The sequence below is a fragment of the Mugil cephalus genome, chromosome 1, assembly GCF_022458985.1.
Source record: "Mugil cephalus isolate CIBA_MC_2020 chromosome 1, CIBA_Mcephalus_1.1, whole genome shotgun sequence".
NCBI classification, from domain to species: Eukaryota; Metazoa; Chordata; class Actinopteri; order Mugiliformes; family Mugilidae; genus Mugil; species Mugil cephalus.
Window position 1 is genome coordinate 47,111,487 of NC_061770.1, and position 18,277 is coordinate 47,129,763.

An 18,277-nucleotide genomic window follows, 5' to 3' on the forward strand; every position below is an offset into this window, starting at 1 on the left:
TTGTTTGATCTCGGTCTGAAGTCGTGTCACGTACACGGTGCGTGGACATATGGAGTTAATCAGAGCGCCTGTTGCTGATGTTTTCTTTGGGAATGCTGACAAGTTGACAGGCGAAGCGCAGCACTGACACCGAACCTCACTCTGGATGAGATAGTCCAATACGGAGGGAGAGAAAGAGGGAGAGACAGAGAGAGAGAGAGAGAGAGAGAGAAAGAGAGGTAGGAAGAGTGGGGAGGGAGTGGGGGAGACAGACAGAGATAGGGAGGGGGGGGGGAGAGAAAAAGAGGAGGAGAGATGAAGGGGAGACAAAAAAAAAATGACTTCGCGCCATGACTGGACTGCCCCCTTTTCCCCCTCAACCTCTCTCTGTGTCTCTCTTAACTTTTTCCTCCCTCCTCCTCTGTGTGTTTTTTTTAAATGATTTGGGGAGAAGCGGGGAGCAAAGCATTCGGAGCTGGCGGTGCGGGCAGGAGCGTCACATAGAGGAGCCTGAAGGGCAGCACACTGGGACTGAAGAGCACTGTAGAGGCTTGGGGTTTCTTTCTTTTTTTTTTTTTTTTTTGGATCTGATGCACAGACTGGAAGGCTAAATAACAAGAGAGGCTGGAGGAAGGATAAAGGACATACAGATTTATATTAGTCTCTTAAAAAAATATTGAAATGCTGCATTTACTCATTTAAGACTGCACAAAGAGCAAAGCCAGATTTATTTTTGTAGAAACGCTGGCAAGACTTGAGGAGAAGCCAAAACCCTTTTCAGGACAGATTTTTCTTCTTGGAGAGAAGCAGATGGACACATGCACAGTTTGAATGAAAGGGTCTTCATCTGGCAATGCTTTTGAGGAACTCTGCACTGAGTTGTTGTCTGCTATGTTCCTGGACGCTGATGCAGGAATAGGACACTTTTATCCTCACTGAATTCCCCTTGACAAGAGGGTCCGCAATTATTTTTTCTCCCCAAGTTCTTCTACATTAGCGATACTGAGCTGACTGTGACCATGTTCTGTCTAAGGTACTCTTTAACGCCCTCATGGACTTCTTGTCTTCTGGTCCTGTGCGTCCTGGACGTATGGACCACAGCCTGGCCGTCTGCTCAGCAGTCCCCACCCCAGCTGCAGTCTCGCCGGTCCAGGCAGATGTCGCCCCTGTCATCCCCGTCGTCGGCTGGCAACCTGTCGGAGAGCGCCGAGAGCAAAGTGGAGCGGCTCGGCCAGGCGTTCAAGAGGAACGTCCGCGAGCTGCGCGAGAAAAGCTCCTGCCTGGACCTGGTCTTCCTGGTGGACGAGTCGTCGAGCGTGGGCGCCAACAACTTCCTGAGCGAGCTGAGGTTCGTCCGCAAGATGCTGTCCGACTTCCCCGTCGCGCCGGAGGACACGCGGGTGGCACTGGTGACCTTCTCGTCCAAGACCCACGTAGTGACGAGGGTGGACCACATCACAGCGCCCAAGTCCCACCAGCACAAGTGCTCCCTGTTCAACCAGGAGATCCCAGCCATCAACTACAGAGGGGGAGGCACCTACACCAAAGGAGCCTTCCAGCGGGCAGCGGTGAGTCAGACTAATGGATTGAGTGAATGCTGAGGTTATCGTCAGTCCTTGGGTCTGCGTTGTGCATTATTCTCACATTCTTTCCAGAAGCTAGATTTTTTTTTTTTTTTAATAAGAAACAACTGTTGGGTTTTTTGGGATCTGTGCGTGTCCGTTGGTGTGCACTGAGTGATTGTGGCCCCGATGTTAATGAGGCCCTACATGGCTTTGCTGTTGCTGCTTCCTCTAAATTACACACGGGCAGATAGAGAAGGGGAAGCTGTTCACCGGCTAATTGTTCAGGGATTTCCACCGATGAAAAAGTAGCTGCTAGCGGTCCATTTTTTCACCTTCCATTGCCGTGCGGCTGAATTTGTCGCCGAGCCAGGGATTTGAGTGTTGTGCGGGGTTACGGGGGGTCAACGTGTTAGCGTGTTTACGGCTTGTTGATCTGAGCTGCCTGACGCTCAGCTGCACACGCACCCGGGACATATGGCACAGTTCATCCGTCAAGTCCAAACAGCCCAGCTGTAAAAGCTGTGCTGGTGGTAGAGGGGCCGGTCCTGTGTAAACGCTCCGCTCATCACGGATCTACCTTGTCGGCTAAGAACTAAGAACTGGACGGGGGCTTTTAAGGGCTGAGGAGTTGCTAAGAAACGCTGGTTATTTGTGTTTTGGGAAATAGATATTAAGACCGAAAACCGGTTCAAAGCTCACCGACTCGATCGACAGACGCCTCAAAGCTGACGTTGCCTACTTCGGTGAGGTGCTGAATAAAAAGACAGTTTAAATATCCGTTTAATTAGTCCCGCAGTCGAAAAAAAACGTAGGCATAGGTAGGCCGAGTTTTGGCAGGTTTGCCTTCCGCTCTATCCCCCGTATAAAGCTAACAGACTTGGACCGAATCCCCTGGCTTAGCACTGAAAGCTTGGCCCCCAGGACAGGTTTTCAGCTCGCCCTCTTCAGCTAAGTGCTGATAAGCGGACTGCTGGCTGCCTCCCAGCTGCTAAAAACCACAACACCAAGAAAAGGCTTTCTGGGCCAACTTCAGTGCCTTATCATTATTCAGAAACACTCAACATGTTTGAGGTCATTCATCAAGCCACGTATGCGTCATTCAAATATGACTTTTAGAAAGAAATGGGGCGTATTACCACTCAGGCCATTAAGTTGGCTTTTATTGATTAAGTGTGATTATATAATGAGGCTGAATATCAGTCCAACAAACACTCCTGTATTCAGTCTGGGCGCAGACTTGAGGATTGCAAGTAACGGGAAATATATACGTTCTGACGATCCCTAGCAGATACAGCCATAGATGCAGTACATCAAGCGGAGCTCCAGAAACCGCCCCGCACCTGATGGATTCAGTCGGACATTTACTGCGTGTCTTCACATGGACAAGGAAGTGAAAAAAAAAAAAATTTAAAAATCAGGCCATCTGTGATTTATTGCTCAAACCCTTGTTTCTTTTTTTCTTTTTTCTTTTTTTTTTAATAGTCTGTCTGAATCTAACTGGAAAAAAGAAAAAAAAAGGAAGTTTGTCATCTTTTTCCATTAGCTACATATAATAAATAAGGCTCTGCTGACATAAATCAGCGGGTTGCATATCCGCCCGCTGTCATGTACCAGCTAAACCCTAATTGAGCACTATACATGTATGTGTGTGTGTCGAATGAGGACACTTGTGATAAGGTACGTAATTGTGCGCTTTTATCCAAACACGTGCCTCCATCTCTGGGAATTCGTTTATAAATCTGCATGATATATTTGAACATCTGCGAGAGAAAGATAGAAAAAGTGAGAATAAGTAATAATTGCAGAATAGCAATAATAATAATAATAACGCCATATTTTATTCCCTTGGCAGCTCTTGGCTGCTCTGAGTGCTGTAGAAGGCTGGGATCCATTAAGAGAGACATTTTTCCACCAGCCATGCATGTAGAGACACGGCTCTCCTCCAGCCCTCTTCATCTCTGTCTCTCGCAGTCTCTCCGCTGTCTGTCGCTCTCTCTTTTCACCCAATAGATCACACAGTAGGTTTTAAGCATCAGTGTACTCCAAAATGTTGTCTGACTCTGGACGGTTTTGACAGCATAGACACATATTTGTAAACTACGTGATATTAGGAACTAGGCTTCAATCTGTAGAAGTGCACCTAAGAGCAGAAGTAGCTCTTCTAAATGGCGGCACAGGAAGACTACTGCTCGGAGAAAGTGCACATTTTTGAACAGTCTTTACTTGGAGGCTTTTATCGTTCTGTATGTCTTGCCAGTTGCCAGTGAAGTGACAGTTATTGATGGATTTCATGATTTGCTCATGGGTGCAGCACTGCAGCGGCAGCGGTCAGCGGCTTTTTTTCAGCGTTGTGGAAGAACTAATGGGTTAGAGGGATGGCTCCGATTGGTTGAGCAGCTTACCAAACAGAACCAAGTTCAAGAGACACACCTTAATCCAATGTGACACACACAAATATAAGCAGAATTTAGGCGAGGCCACCTCTGTGTGGCTGTTTGAGGCTCTACCAAGTTTTCTGGACTAGACTGCCAACTTATTGTCACTCTTCTTGTTTCCCTTGTTTCTTCTTGTTTTCTTTGTAAAGATGAATGCAGTCTAGTGCCACCAGCTGGTGTGATGAGTTATTTCCTTTCCCTTCACACACACACAAAAAAAACAAAAAAACTATGTGCTTCCTGGCTGTTGGTCATAGCCTGTTCAGACCTTGCGTAAATACATCTGGGCTATCTGATTCCAGGTAAGTGACCAGCTTTAGGCACGTGTGTTCAAACCTGGTATCAACATGCGTCTCCAAATGCGTCTCCAGCTTTCCGATCTCATTTTCTCACCCCGACATCATCAGGGTCGCCGAAGAATATTTTAAAGGCCTGTGTCTCTAATGGATCTCTACTGCTGCTCCAGAACCGAGAACAGCGTCATTTCACGTGTGTGCAGACACACGTTAAAGTCATTAATTAAGGATCTCCGTTAGAGCTGCTCAAAACTCAGATCATGACTCCAACGGACGTTTCTATACGCACCGTAATCTCTGGTAATGAAGGTAAATAAAGTCATTATTGAGGAAATACTTATCCTAAGCGCACACACACACGTCTCCTTTCAGACAGAATATTTTAACTAACTATTTACTAATGAACAGACATCACTTACAGTGCCTTTTTCTCTATTGGGGGTCATTTATAATAACGGCCTATGTTTTTTTTGTTTTTTTTGCTGAATGAATGAGGCAAAGGAATGTGTACACATGCAGCCCCAGCCACCTACACATGTGGTCAGAGATCAAATCTTTGTGAGTATTTACACCTGTCGTTTGCGTGATTGGATCACTCAGATCGGATCTTACTGCACGGTCTGAACAGGCCCATAGTCTTTGAGATGAGTTCAAATGCATCTTGTTGGTCCAGGCAGGTGATGTGAGGCGGCATCACAGTGGGCCTTCATTTATGCTGGTTTGGTGACCGTACCTTTTAGATGCTGTTGGAAGATCTTAGGGTTAGGGTTAGCATTAGGGTTAGGGTTAGAGTTAGGGTAAGGTTCGACTTTGTTTGAATTTCTTCTTGCGAATGAAAGTTGATGATAGTACCTTTAGTTTATCAAGCGTGTTACACTTTGTCATGATGATTCACAGCCCCCCATCTGTCTTTCCTCAGCCTCACTCCAGACATGATAACATGGTAAATGATGACGTCGCTGTAGTTTTTCCACCGCTTTTCATGGCTGCCGGTGCAAAGAAACTGATGACTCTCAGAAAATGATTTCAGTTTGAATCAGCTTCTCCAAACTGAAGTACATTCCCTTCTTCTTACTGCTCCAAAGAAATCTGTTTCCCTGGTCTTTAGCTGTCCGATGATTTATTTTCCAATCATTTGCCCCGTACATGACCAAATATCTTCAAGGCAAATGGCTCAAAGCCTGGCATTTTATTCTATTGGTTGCTAGAATCGTGTTGATCCAGGAATTACTGTTTTTTCCATTGTTGCTCCTATTATAGCCTGCTTTGGATACGAGTCTCGGCTGTAAAAATACAGGGAAACAAATGACTGTATGTGCACCAGCCAGTTAAAAATCTCCACCATCACATTTATTTTATCAACTCGTTTTTCTTCACCCTGAAGATTCTCCTCGGGGTAGCTATGAGTTGCCAGATAACTCCCCCACCACCTCTCCCCTTCTGAGCTGACCGACCTCAGCGAAGAAGCACCAAGCATTAAATTGGACTTGGCGGTTTTACTATATCGGTTGCATAAGACACAGACAGATGGGCAGCGTATGAAGAGAGATGATGAAAGATGGAAGAAAGAGAAGAGAAAAGGTGGGAAGGAAGTGGAAGAGAGGTTATTGACAGTAATATTTTTTACCGGACTGGTGGTTATCTTTGCTCCAGTCAGTTTCTAAACAGATATTGGAGCAGTTCCCCAAGACAGCCGGTGTGTTTCTGGGACTGAAATGTGTATGGTTTGGACTAGCAGGTGGCTTGTTTTCGTCGTCTTCCTTTGTGAAAAGTTCCAGAGACTCCGAGTGTTTCCAGCTCACCAGAAAAAAACACACGTCTGTGCTCATTTTATAGAGTTTGCCGAGCAGCTGCATGTCTTTACATGGTTGTCATCGTATGTACTGTAAGTCATAAAGTTCACATGATGGACTGTAAACTAGGGCATTTATGGACATACCTCATGTATGTAGTATGTCTAGTTTTTTTTTTTTTTTTTTTTAAGCTGGATTTTAGTTCACAAGGATCCACCAATAACATATGAGTCCGGGCTTTGTGAAAGCTGACCCAGTTTCGTGTCTAAATTCAAACCTCACCGGCGCCCAAACCTCGTAAACAAGTACTTTAATTTCAGTAGCCATAGATGTAAAATGAAAGATGAAACAACCGCAGCTTATATTTCTCACCTCGTATTATTCAGAAACGCATTTTGCTAGTTAGTCTAGGAGAAATTTGACATGTATTTCCAGTCATGACTGTAAGGTCTTTCCAAACGTGAAACGCCAAGCCAACACTTCTCCAGTAAGGAGGACGCTGTCAATAACGCTTCACACAGCTCTTCATTCACTCTCTGTTGGGCCTCGCCAGACCGCAATAAGTGAAACAAGTATTGGCGGCTCGGTCTGCGAGGCCCATGTCTCATTTCGTTGAATCTTATTTTCCAATTTCTCCCGTTTCTTTGCCCTTCTATCATCCTTTCCCCCCACAGCCGCAGACCTCCCCAGCAGGCAGGGGAACGTCACCGTCGTCAACTTTGACGCATTACAGCCATAATATGCGGTATTGTTTTTCAAAACATTGTCTATTAGATTAAATGAGGCCCGTGTCAGTTGCTTATACTTGGCCTGTGGAGATGAACTGTAGGGTTCCTGTACATTCTTGGCCTGTCTGAGACACACAAACATGAGCAGGCGCTCTCACACACACTTTATGGTCATGTTTGTATCTGGGTCTGTCTGAGTTTTCTTCAATTTCTGAAGAACCCATGTTGAGTGCGCCAAATTAAGATGGGAAATGAAGACCATCAGTCACCATCTGAGTGCTGGAAAGTGGGTTTTCATTCCTAGAAGTATTTTTTTTTATTGTCATGGCTGAATCACTGCTCAAGTTTTGAGAAACCTAGTGAGTCCTCACCGGGGAAGGGTAGAAAAGCAAATGGATACAATTGTGGTGGCGCAAACGAGTGCAAAAGTGAAAGCAAGGTGCATCTCTTTGATCCAGTCCCCCTGGCTGAACCCGCTGTGATAAGACGATAAGAAAAGACTGCTTCCTGTCTCTTGAACCCCCACTTCCCGCCGTCTCACTCTTACTCATTTCCTTCGGTCCGTCTGCTCCTTCCCTCTGTTCAGCCCCTCTGCATCCTCCTCTTCCTCCTCAGTATCAGGGAGTCGGGGCACCTACCAGCCAGAATTGCCCTGATAAGACTGAGGCCAGACAGGAACGTCCACAGACACCAGACAAGATTAAAAAAATGCTGAGGCTGCCCTTGGATGTGAGTCTTTACTTTTGCCGTGTGCAGCAGCTTGTGAATCACAGTTGGGACAATAAATTGAGGCCTTAATGCAAATACATTGTTTTTTTATGACAAAATTTTTCACTTTCATGGCTTGGATATGCAGTTACAAAGACATCATTCTTTTTAGAGCTGGACGACCCGATAAAGCAGCTTCCTAGTTCAGAGGACATCTCTTAGTCGAGTGTACGCAGCATTCAACATGAATGTGATTATACTGCAAATTATCATGTAGTTCGGAACATTTCTTTTTTCATATATGGTGATGATCAACTACATGAGCAGATTCTGAGCCTTTTTGACTCATGATTTTCTATTTTATACATCATCCCCTCTGAGATGAAGGATAAAACTAAAATTGTTAAATTGCAGAAGCCCAGTTTGTTCGAATCTCTGATCTACTGTATCAGTAAAAGACCAATGAATAATTTCAGACTTCTAGTGTGATATGAAAGAGTCACATATATTTATTTTGCAAAGCAAGATGATTTTTTATTTATTTTTTAATATATAAGACCTTTCATTACTTTTATCATCACAAATGTTTTTGATGTAGATAACCCAACATGTAGTTTGGGAAATCAAGAAGCTATAAGTTTTAAATGTGCGATTAATCGAGTTATTATGGAAATCATGCGATTAATTGCAATTAAATATTTTAACGAATTGACAACCATAGGAATTATACAACTCATGACTTCAGCAGTGGCCCATAACGTATCAACACATTGTCATTAGTGTTATATTGTTTCTCAGAATGATTGCACACACAGTCTTCACCTGGCACCTGTGCTCGGGTCGTAGTTGGAAAGTTCCTCAGACCCTGACCTGGTGATTGACATAATAGACTCAACATGACTGTGTTTCTATGTTTTGGGTTTCAGAGGAAGAAATGCATCAGCCACAGGTTCTGCTCTGCTGTGCCTCGTTGTACTAAATCAGTCTGACAGAAATATTCCCCATTCTCTTCTTTCATAGCTTCGTCAACCTCAAATATGCTCAGCTTAGGAACATTTTCTTCACACAGAATGCTTTGACTGGTCTTTGTCTGTTTTGTCAACATTAATACTTTGGCATGAAGTAAAATAAACTCTGCGTTACGAAGGGATTTCTTTGGCTTTTTATAACCAAGCTGCAATCTTGGCATTTCATTACGTTCAAAACTATGTCCATTGGTTTAAATAGACTTTTTTAGGTAATGATACAATGACATCATCAAATTACTTGTTTTGTCTGACAAACAGTCCAGAGTATTGAGAAATGGAGACAAAAAGTAAATCTGCACATTCGTGAGACATTGGTTCCCATTTTTGCTTGTAAAGCCATGATATGGGAGATTTCTTTCCAAAGGGTTGCTGTTGCCCCGAGCTCTTCCCACACTGTCCAAACTGAGGTCATAAGAACAAAATGTGCATCCCTTCAACGTACGTCTAAAGACTTAGTGACATTTAAAGGAGTTTGGGTTGAGGAGTTACTATCACATTAACTTTGACACCCCTGTTTTGGCAGTTAATACAGTTGTATAGTTCTCACATGACCTAGGAGAATACAAGCAAGATAAGAAAAAGCTTTATGTATCTCTGGGGAAATTATGTTCATTTGAGATCTGGACTTTTGACGTTTTGCTATTCACTGAGTCTATTTGGACAATATTAAGTTTAAGTAACTTACACTGCCCTGTCTTCCTATGTCTAAATTGTAACGACAACATTAGCCCCAGCAAATTAACAGCGGCACTGCACCCTCCTTTTCCCTCTCTCGTCACACTCGGCTCACCCCTGCCCTCCTCTCTGAAATGGATACTGAATATTTTCCAGAAACGGGGGCCTACTTTCCAACCTCTGAATGTCTAGGAGAACACTGAGGCCTCGTCGTTCACCCATTATCTCATACATGCAGACAAGCACAGCCGTTGACAAGCAAACTGGCCTAATATAAGGCCGGGAGGGCGGGGGAAGGCAATCCAAATAAATTCATCTACTTTTATCCACAGTGGGGAAAATAAATGAGCAATCAGGAATGACAGCAGAAAATCTGGCAGCGAAAAACAAGAACTTTCAAGTGTCATGATGTAATTACAACCAATAAACAACATGCTTTGCGAACGCGCCATGACTCAATTTTATTGGATTATTTAAAATTGCTGTAGAGACGTCATGGAGGATGAATTGCTCTTCAAAGACGTGCAGATATGGTTTGACTAGTCCCCCAGTTCTCCAGCAGCTGTCACCGTGTATTGATAACTTAGGACCCTTTGAATTCTCTTTCACATAGCTGTGGTGAAGTGCTGACAGACAACCAGGTAGGGCAGAGATATGAGCAGTGAGAGGTCAGTGGAGGTCATCAGTCAGCTCGCTATGGCCTAGCGCAGAAAGGTTCATGAGAAGATGAATGGCCTCAGTATGAGCAGATTGCCAGAAACATGGGGAGCAGATAGTCTTCTGTCATTTTGGACATATTGATGTATAGTCTCTGCAAAATAAGGCTTTGTATCTCTTTTGGATCGAATCCGTGTGTTTGAAACCACAAATTTTTTTTTTGTTGTTTTTTTTTGTAGCTTCATCCAGCGTTCCTAGCATCCTGACCCCATCTGTTTTCACTACAATAGCCTTATTCTTCTTCATCTTCTTTAGATCTTTCCTTGGTAGACTGGTGGTCGTCCCCCATCAGAAACATGAAGACAGGAAAGGATTTTTAGCTTTCTCTCTCTGCCAAGGAGGGTGCTGGGCTAGGATTGTTTGGGAGACAGGTTCAGAAAACCACATGGTCCAATTTGGAATTACACCATGGCACATGTAGTTTGATTTGAAACGGATGGATGTGAATCCAACGTGTTGAAAGGAACGTACTGCACGTGTGCATCCAAGTGTTCTGTACGTTGTCTGTGTGGTTTCCTGTCTGGAAAAGGCCGATTTCAACGTCTCTGCTCTCCTCAGCACTCGATGAATATCTGTAATGTCTGTAATATCTATCTCTTAGCAGCGTCTCTTTCTGCCTTACACCTCATTTTCCTGCCTCAAGGCTATGCTCCAGTGTTTTTCTGTCGACGTCAGTGTGTATAGTATGCGCTGGTTTGGATGCTGTAGCGAGTGTCCCACTTGGCCTCCGCGCTAAGACCTCTGCGGTCAAATAACTGGGCTTTGTTTTGGCCAAAACCGGCGATTCCATTTACAGAAAGGATTAGAGAATGAAAATGAGGTGATGGAGACCAGTGGAAACAACAGGGAATGAAATGTGTGTGGGGTGATCCTGTAACTTCCTCCATCAGTCCCATTTGTCCATCTCAGCAACTTTATGAGAGTGACCGTTATGCAAATATTTATTTGATTAGATGCCATTCATTTTCTGATCAGTATCTGAAACCTCTGGGAAGAATTAGTCCTCATGTTTAAAGATGATAAAGACGCGAAATCATTCACTTTCAGCACTTTGCTCTCAGCCAAGCCCTCAGTGGAAATTAGTCTGCAGTTGTGGATACTTATCAGAGCTTGTGTCTGGCATCTTTTAACTTCACATGCAAGTGTGATATTTACACTGTGGTTGAATGTTTGAAACTGCCGCAAGAAAGGAATAAGGAATAATAATGAAAAAAAGGTATTCTTTATTCTTGTTCTCCCAAGAATAACGAATACATTTTTTTGGAACAGGAGGGTTCCATATGTCACAAATCAGCCACTTTACCAGACTGGAAATTACCACACACCACTTTCGTCTTTCAACCCAGGACCAACAGAAATTATTCACTTGCTACTTGCAGCACTTAGGTCCCAATTATTCCCCGCACTTTATTTTCACTCCTTTTAGAGAAATGGGGCACTGGAAGGAGCTCAGCACTCTGCACTTGAGAGGGCAATCTTTAGACTTCCCGGCAGTGTAAAACACAGATGTCACTGAACCCCCCTTGGCAGATGCAAATGTAATTCTGAACCTTTCCCCAACAGCCTTAGAAATCCTTCCCCGTGTCTTTTCTTTACATTTTACCTCTGAAGAATCTCGTCATGAAAATCTGGGACTGTCGAAGAGCTGCTGTTTGTTCATAAGGCTGGATTTCACCACTTAAATACACTGTTCAACAAATATGAATGACGCTCTCACTCTTAAGCCTGAAACAATGTACTGTACTGTACAGACAATCAGTATGTTTAGATGCCAGTCAAAAAAAATGAATTATTGCCTTAATCCGATTCTAACTGGACAATTTAAGTGCATGTTAACGCGTTAATCCAACTAATATTGGAGTTTTCCTTATCCGACAAAGACACGCAGGTAATGTGATTGGAAATCTATGTTCACTGGCATGTATACACCTTAATCAGAGTTAAACTAGACAACGTGCGTGCGCATGCTCCACAATTGCTGTGCTGGTGTATGACCCCCGAACAAAAATATCCAAGAAAGCGGGACAGCGTACATCTTATCTGCAAGTAGTGCCCACATTGCGTACAAAAAAAAAAAAACTGTACTATTATGTTATTGAAATGCTGGTCTGCATGAATGACTCCAGTTGTTTATTATATGACGTAACCCACTGACAAGACACATATGGGCACCTAGTGTGGAGGAGGAGGACATGTTCCCATCAGTTACTCCATTTTCTCCATTGCATAGCTCGATTAAGCTCGATGGCTATAAAGAGTGATGGCCATGAACTGAAAAGAAACATTCACATGTTGACCATAGCAATCGACGAATCGACCAGTCAACTCTACAGTCCTAGATGTTTGCGCAGCATTGGTGTAAATCGTGCTAGGGGGTTGACACTCACCATACAGACCAGAATGAAGCATGTATTTAAGTTATTAATTAAACCCATGCGGAATTGGTGTCAACTATGACACCAAAAACTCACCAGAAACCAGGATACAGCATCATGGTGAATTACTGCGACTTTACTGACATTGTGCATCATGTTTTTTTGCTGATGGGGCATAATTGTATGCGACATGACGAATAATTGCTTAAAACTTTCTTGACTACAAAAATAAATCCAGCTTCATGCTCTTCGGCCAGTCAGATGAACGCACACTTTCCTACACATATCATGCCTCACTCTCTTAACCCCCCCTCCGTTCTGTTCTTTCCACTCAGTGCACATTCACACATAAACATGCTCACACCTACACACAGATTTCCTCTTACTTAAAATACTACTCCGCGGCTGATAGGTGCTGCTGACAACAGCTTCGTGGAGCTCGGCGTGCATGTGTGAAAGTGATAAATGAGAGAGTGGCGAGAGTGTTGAGGTGGAGAGGCACAAATGTAAAATGTGTGATTCAGAGAGCCGTGGTGTGGAGGATTTGAAGACTCACGCACCGTTGGCAGGGTCAAAGGTCAGGGAGGCGAAGGCAAGCACAGGAACTGACTGTCAGCAGCTTCAGTGGTCTGCCATAATCCACAGCTGTAATCCACCGTAATACCATCAGAAAATAGTGTTTTCTTGATCCAACTGGAAAAATGTGTTTCCACCCTAACCCCTCACCCGCACCCTGAAGAAGACCTCCGGGTCAAAATGTTGGTCATGCCTGCAAGCATTTCATTAAAATAAGCTGCACTTTCCACATCTATGAGCGCGTGACTTCACTTTCTTCTGTTTTACCGCTTTGTTCCGGCTGTCAGCACCTCACCAACACTGGTGTGCGCTCTCCTTCTGTTCTTTTTGGTCCAATCTAACCCTAACCCTAGCACTAAACCTACTGCGCTGTTAAAACCTTAGATCTTTAAAAAGTAGCTTGCCTGGCTCATATATTTTTAGGTGAACTGCACTTTTGTATTGACTCATGCGGTGTTGTGAAGCCAAATTCCTGTTTACACAATCCAAACGATACGGACTCACTAAAAAAGCTGCTACCAACAAACATTGTGGCATCGCCTCATGCTGCCTCTGTCCCGACCAAAAAGTTGCATTTGAACACAAGTCTCACGCCAGCAAGAAAGGAAATGACTCTCCATGCCCACAGGTAGCAGTAACCATAATCTAACAAGGTAACTATTCACTTGGAGGCTAGGAAGTTGTGAGGACCTACAGTTTATTCATAGGAGATGATCATATTGTTGTGAAAATTGCTCAAGTTGGTAAATGTCGGAGGTTTGTGTAATTAAGAGTCAATTTTCACTCTTGATCTGGGAGTAGGTAGTAGGTGTTCTTAAACTTTATACCTTCCCTTTCCAAATGAAGTTTACCTGTTGAGAAATGTGGATTGTTCCGATTTCAGATTCAGGCACTTATTTTCCATGTTGGACCCTAGAATCCGTATTTGTTTCTTTGAGTGTTTCTGGGTGTACGTTGGTCAAACCATGAATGTTATAAAAAAATTATTCCAGAGCTAAGAAATACTACAGAACCGCTTGTATATGGGCGTAACTGTGAGTTATTTGTTTTTTTTATGAAAAGTAATACTTACATAATCCAAATAGGCACCGTCTTTGGTATTTCTGAGCTTGGGTTTCTCACAAGCTACATACCGACACATTAGTCAGGCTCCAACGCTGAGTGAGTCACGTGCATTGTCACTGAGGGAATAAACTGCTTTTGATTAGAGCTGATTTTGCATTCGCGTTTCATGTTGTTGCTACAAATCAAACTCATACCTCTGAAATGCGGCTGTGTTCGCACAGCACTGCAGAGCTTTTGGATCAAAGGCACGAATCAGATCAATTCTTTAAGCACATGGATTTACTTTGGATCTTAAGATCAGTATTTACCAAAAGCGTCATCCATTGGCACCTGAAGAAACCAAAACTATTTCAAAGAGCCAGTAGTGGCAAACTAAATAACATGTTTTTATGGGCTAAGGCGTGTAGGTCTATTAGTAAACCACTTGCTATGTTGAGGTTGGAGTTTGAAAGTGCCAGATTCCATTGGGTTGTTTTCTTTGCTCGGTGACTGTGTGTACGTTGTTTGTCTCTCTGTTTGTGTAAATGACTATAAGTAGGTAATTGGTACATGTATGTTAACCCACAAATATGCTTACATACTGTTGTCTTCATTTGTGAGCTTTTTATGTGAATGTCTCTAACATTTTCCAGGTCTTATTGTGTAAGATTTCCGTTTTAAGGGCTATTAGTTGTGTTTTCAGGCTCAGCAGCAAACCTCGTTCCAAGCAGTTGTCCAAATATAGAGACAAAGTATGCATTGGCCTCCACTTTAATCAGTTCATTTTGAAATGCCGTGTGTTGGCAAGAAAACCGTCCCCCAGCACGATACAGATCTCCCAAAACCCCCACTTAGCTTTTTCAAATAAAACAAAAGCATACAAATGTAATCCGTTTCATTTCTCCCAGCACTAAATGCAAGGGTTTCCCAGCAACACCATATTTGTATCGGTATTTTCATTTGTTTTCTTGGAGAACAGGCATGTGCAACATCATGTGATTTATGGCAAACTTTTCCATGGTAGAAATCCATGGCAACTTAGACTCACTCCATACAATCTCACAGCAAAAATGTTTGTGTCCTCCTCAATTGACCTCCCAGCTTGTGCTTCCTCCTGGTCTAATATAATTTGTCCTACCAACAAGGGCGCGCGTCCAGAACAAGCACGAGAAATAATAAAATCGAAAACCTCTCCATAAATATATGCTACAATTACTGACGTCTCAATTCTCGGCTCTGTAAGAGAAAATCTCCACCTGCGACCGGTGCCAAGACAAATAAACGCCACGGGAGACGAAAGAAGAGGAGAGAGGAACATGAGGAAGAAATGCAACTGCAGCAGCAACAGTCAGCATAACAAAGGAAAATGCTGCGTCTGTCTGTGCGGTGTGGTCTGGGCTAAGTCTGGATGACATGGGATACATTTTCATGGATGCTTTAAGCCAGTGACAGTCCCCAAATGATTCCATGTACATAAGCACTTTAATAACACCAGTCTGGAGTCGAGAAAAGCGTAGTGCCTCACCAAACTGTTGCCTTTGTTTATATCAAAGTCAGACCTTGGCACTGGAGATGATGCTGTGGCTTCTCTGTGTTCGGGCGGCGAGGAAACGATCTGCCTGTTGAAAATGTTGCATAACTAATGGGAATTCTTCCACGCCTAAACACAGTCTCAACACAGCTCGGTGGCAAGTATATTTCCAGGTGTTTAAAATATCAACTGCTTTCGGTGATTGATCCGTAATTTTGTAGAGGAATCCATCATCGGGGAGTCCGTGAAGAAAGCTCTCATCAACTATTTGCGGATGAATATGAAAGCAACAGCATATTTATTCTGGCCTGGCTGGTTGCTGAATGACACCAAGAAATTAATCATGTGGCTAAATCATAGAAGAATGCACAAGAGTTCAAATTATCTAACTGGAATCTGAAGTGGACGTTTTTTTTTTGTCCTTTCTTTGCTGGGTTGCACTTGTTTTTAAGCCACACAAGGGGAATAAAAATTGACCGTTAGCCAGCTTGTTAGCTTCAAGGCTTTATTTTCCCTCCTCACTTCTTTTTGCAAAATGAAAATGTGTGCAACGGTGAAGAAAACACCTGGAGTAGTAAGTCAGGACAGGTGAACGAAAATAGTTCTGACATTTAGATCAATAGCAGCTAGACATTGCAATTTGGTGAGGCTTAAGTACTGAAAAACCACTTGGGTAAAAAGCACTCGGGTAGCAAGCATATATTCCAACTTCCAACAAGTTTTCACAAAGAAAGAGATTCATGTTGTAGGAATATCCTTCTTCATCTGTTCAGTCAGAGGAACCACAGACTGACAAAAATGGACGCCATGATAGCTCCTCAAAAGTGAAGCCAAAGCATGTGGAACTTACCTTGTCAATAACATGGCTCCAGAATTGGACATTACTGCACTGACTCTGGTTCCAAGATGGTGCCGGTCGTAAGCCATGGATGCTTGCGTCAATTGGACCAATGGGAGGAAGTGGAGATTTGTCATTCATTTTTTTTTACAGTCTATGCTTAGAACTAGTCTTTAAACAATTTTATTATTATATTATGCAATTTCATCGTGACGATAGTCTTTGGTTGCTTATTTTTGTATTAGATAGTCCTTACCTTACAATGCAATGTAATATACAAGTTCAGTGGCTTTGCGCGTGTTGATCTGCTGTCATAGTTTACTGCTGTAGTGTAACCGGAAGGTTCAAAACTAAAGATGTTTATTGTCATGTGCACAGTTAAAGCAGCAGTTTAGACCAAGCAGTGAAATACTTTGTATATCATTTTTTATTTTACATTATTCTTCATCTGATGGAGAATATAAACGTAGAGCAAAATTGGACCATAAATTAAACTAGATGGCGAATGTAAACTGTACTGTAAAATGCAAAATTGCGAAATTCCTGACACTGTACCGACACTTATGCTTTCCATATTTCATATTTACTTAGCTGTACCATAATTCAGTGAAAAGCTGAAAATGAACCAATTACAATAAATATCCCAAGATGCTTGACACGAGACAGATTGCAGAGTCAGGCTGACCCCACAGCCGTCCAACTAACACTCACAATATAACTGCTCCTGTTGTTTTTCCCCACTCAGTCAAACCAGCTCTCCTCGTTCCAAGTACCCAGAAGGCCGTGTACAATTGGATCTCCGTCACTGCCTCAAATGTTTCGCTGAGTGCCTTGCTCAGCCAGCACAACACAAAAACCAGTGAGGGAATAATTGAATGAGCTTCTCCATTTGCCCGCCAAGATAGCCTTTCCCCTTGGCATCACAGTGCAGAATTAGCTTCCCTCTTTCCTGGTTGAGTTGTTGAGTTTGATGAATGGCGTTGTGACAGAAGCCGTCAAGCCATCACTCAGTGCTGTCCAGCCTACCGTGTCTGGCAATTAACTAACTGTCCACACTCTGTCCTCCAGCACATTGGATGGCATCGCACATTTTAGTCAGGCTGGGTTCAGTCCGGATTTGCTCACAAATCCACATTACACAGGCAGACTTTAGTGAAGACTTTTAAATTATTAGGTACTGCTAAGTAATTCAGCGGTTGCCAAATTGGGAGCAATTTCCTGTAATGGCTCTCTTGTTCTAGGAATAGTTTTTCTGTCCCTAAAATTTTGCCAGCTATACCCAAGACAGGTTAACAATTATCCGTGTAGTGCTTGTAACTTCAAAACCATTTTCCGTGGTTTTTGGAAACCTCCACTTTAAGCCCAGTGATTGATGAGTGATCTTTTCTTAAGGTCGAGCTAGAATTAAATTGCTACAGCTACCATTGTGCCCCGTAAATCACTTGTCCTGTGTTATCCTTTGAGAATAACATCAGAATAAGTGTCGGCCCTCAAGCGCGCAGAGAAGACCTCGCAGAACTGTTAAAAATATTAAAATACATATTGACACAATATTGGCCATTACACTTGACTTTAACTCTGGACATTTATCTCTGGTAGGGTGGTAGAGTTACTTTAATGATTCTTAAACGTACAGGAATGGATATAGGACAGTGTTTTTGCCTGTTGAGGACCCTTCGTTCTAATTATGTAGTAACAGTTTATGCCTTTCTTTGGTATCTTGAATGTGATGCGATGCGTAAACCCTCCAAATCAATGCTTCTGATGTACATGCTCACTGTGGTCCCTTTTAGAGCAAATTACACAAGACCTTGGATGGTTTGTTCCTTTAGGCCAGTGCGCCACCAAAGTTATATGGAAAGGCCTTTTTTTATCTGCCACATTCGACCACAGTGTTTGTTTGTTAAAGACAGTTGTCATCATGCATCTGACTGTCGTCTAATCAGCCGTTTTCCATATAGTACCGCAAACCTGCCCCTTTTGGCCAAT

General features: G+C 43.0%; 1 protein-coding gene across 2 annotated transcripts in view; it reads left to right on the forward strand.

The window, feature by feature from the left end:
- The first annotated feature begins 334 nt into the window (after positions 1–334).
- Positions 335–18,277, forward strand: part of svep1 (sushi, von Willebrand factor type A, EGF and pentraxin domain containing 1) — an 84,715-nt gene continuing 66,772 nt past the window's right edge. The window contains exon 1 of one of the 2 annotated variants that reach the window (XM_047592312.1): positions 335–1,547. In XM_047592312.1, coding sequence (XP_047448268.1) covers positions 999–1,547 — 549 coding nt within the window. In that variant the 5' untranslated portion in view covers positions 335–998. The remainder of the gene's footprint in view (positions 1,548–18,277) is intronic. The other variant, XM_047592304.1, reaches the window with a different exon arrangement.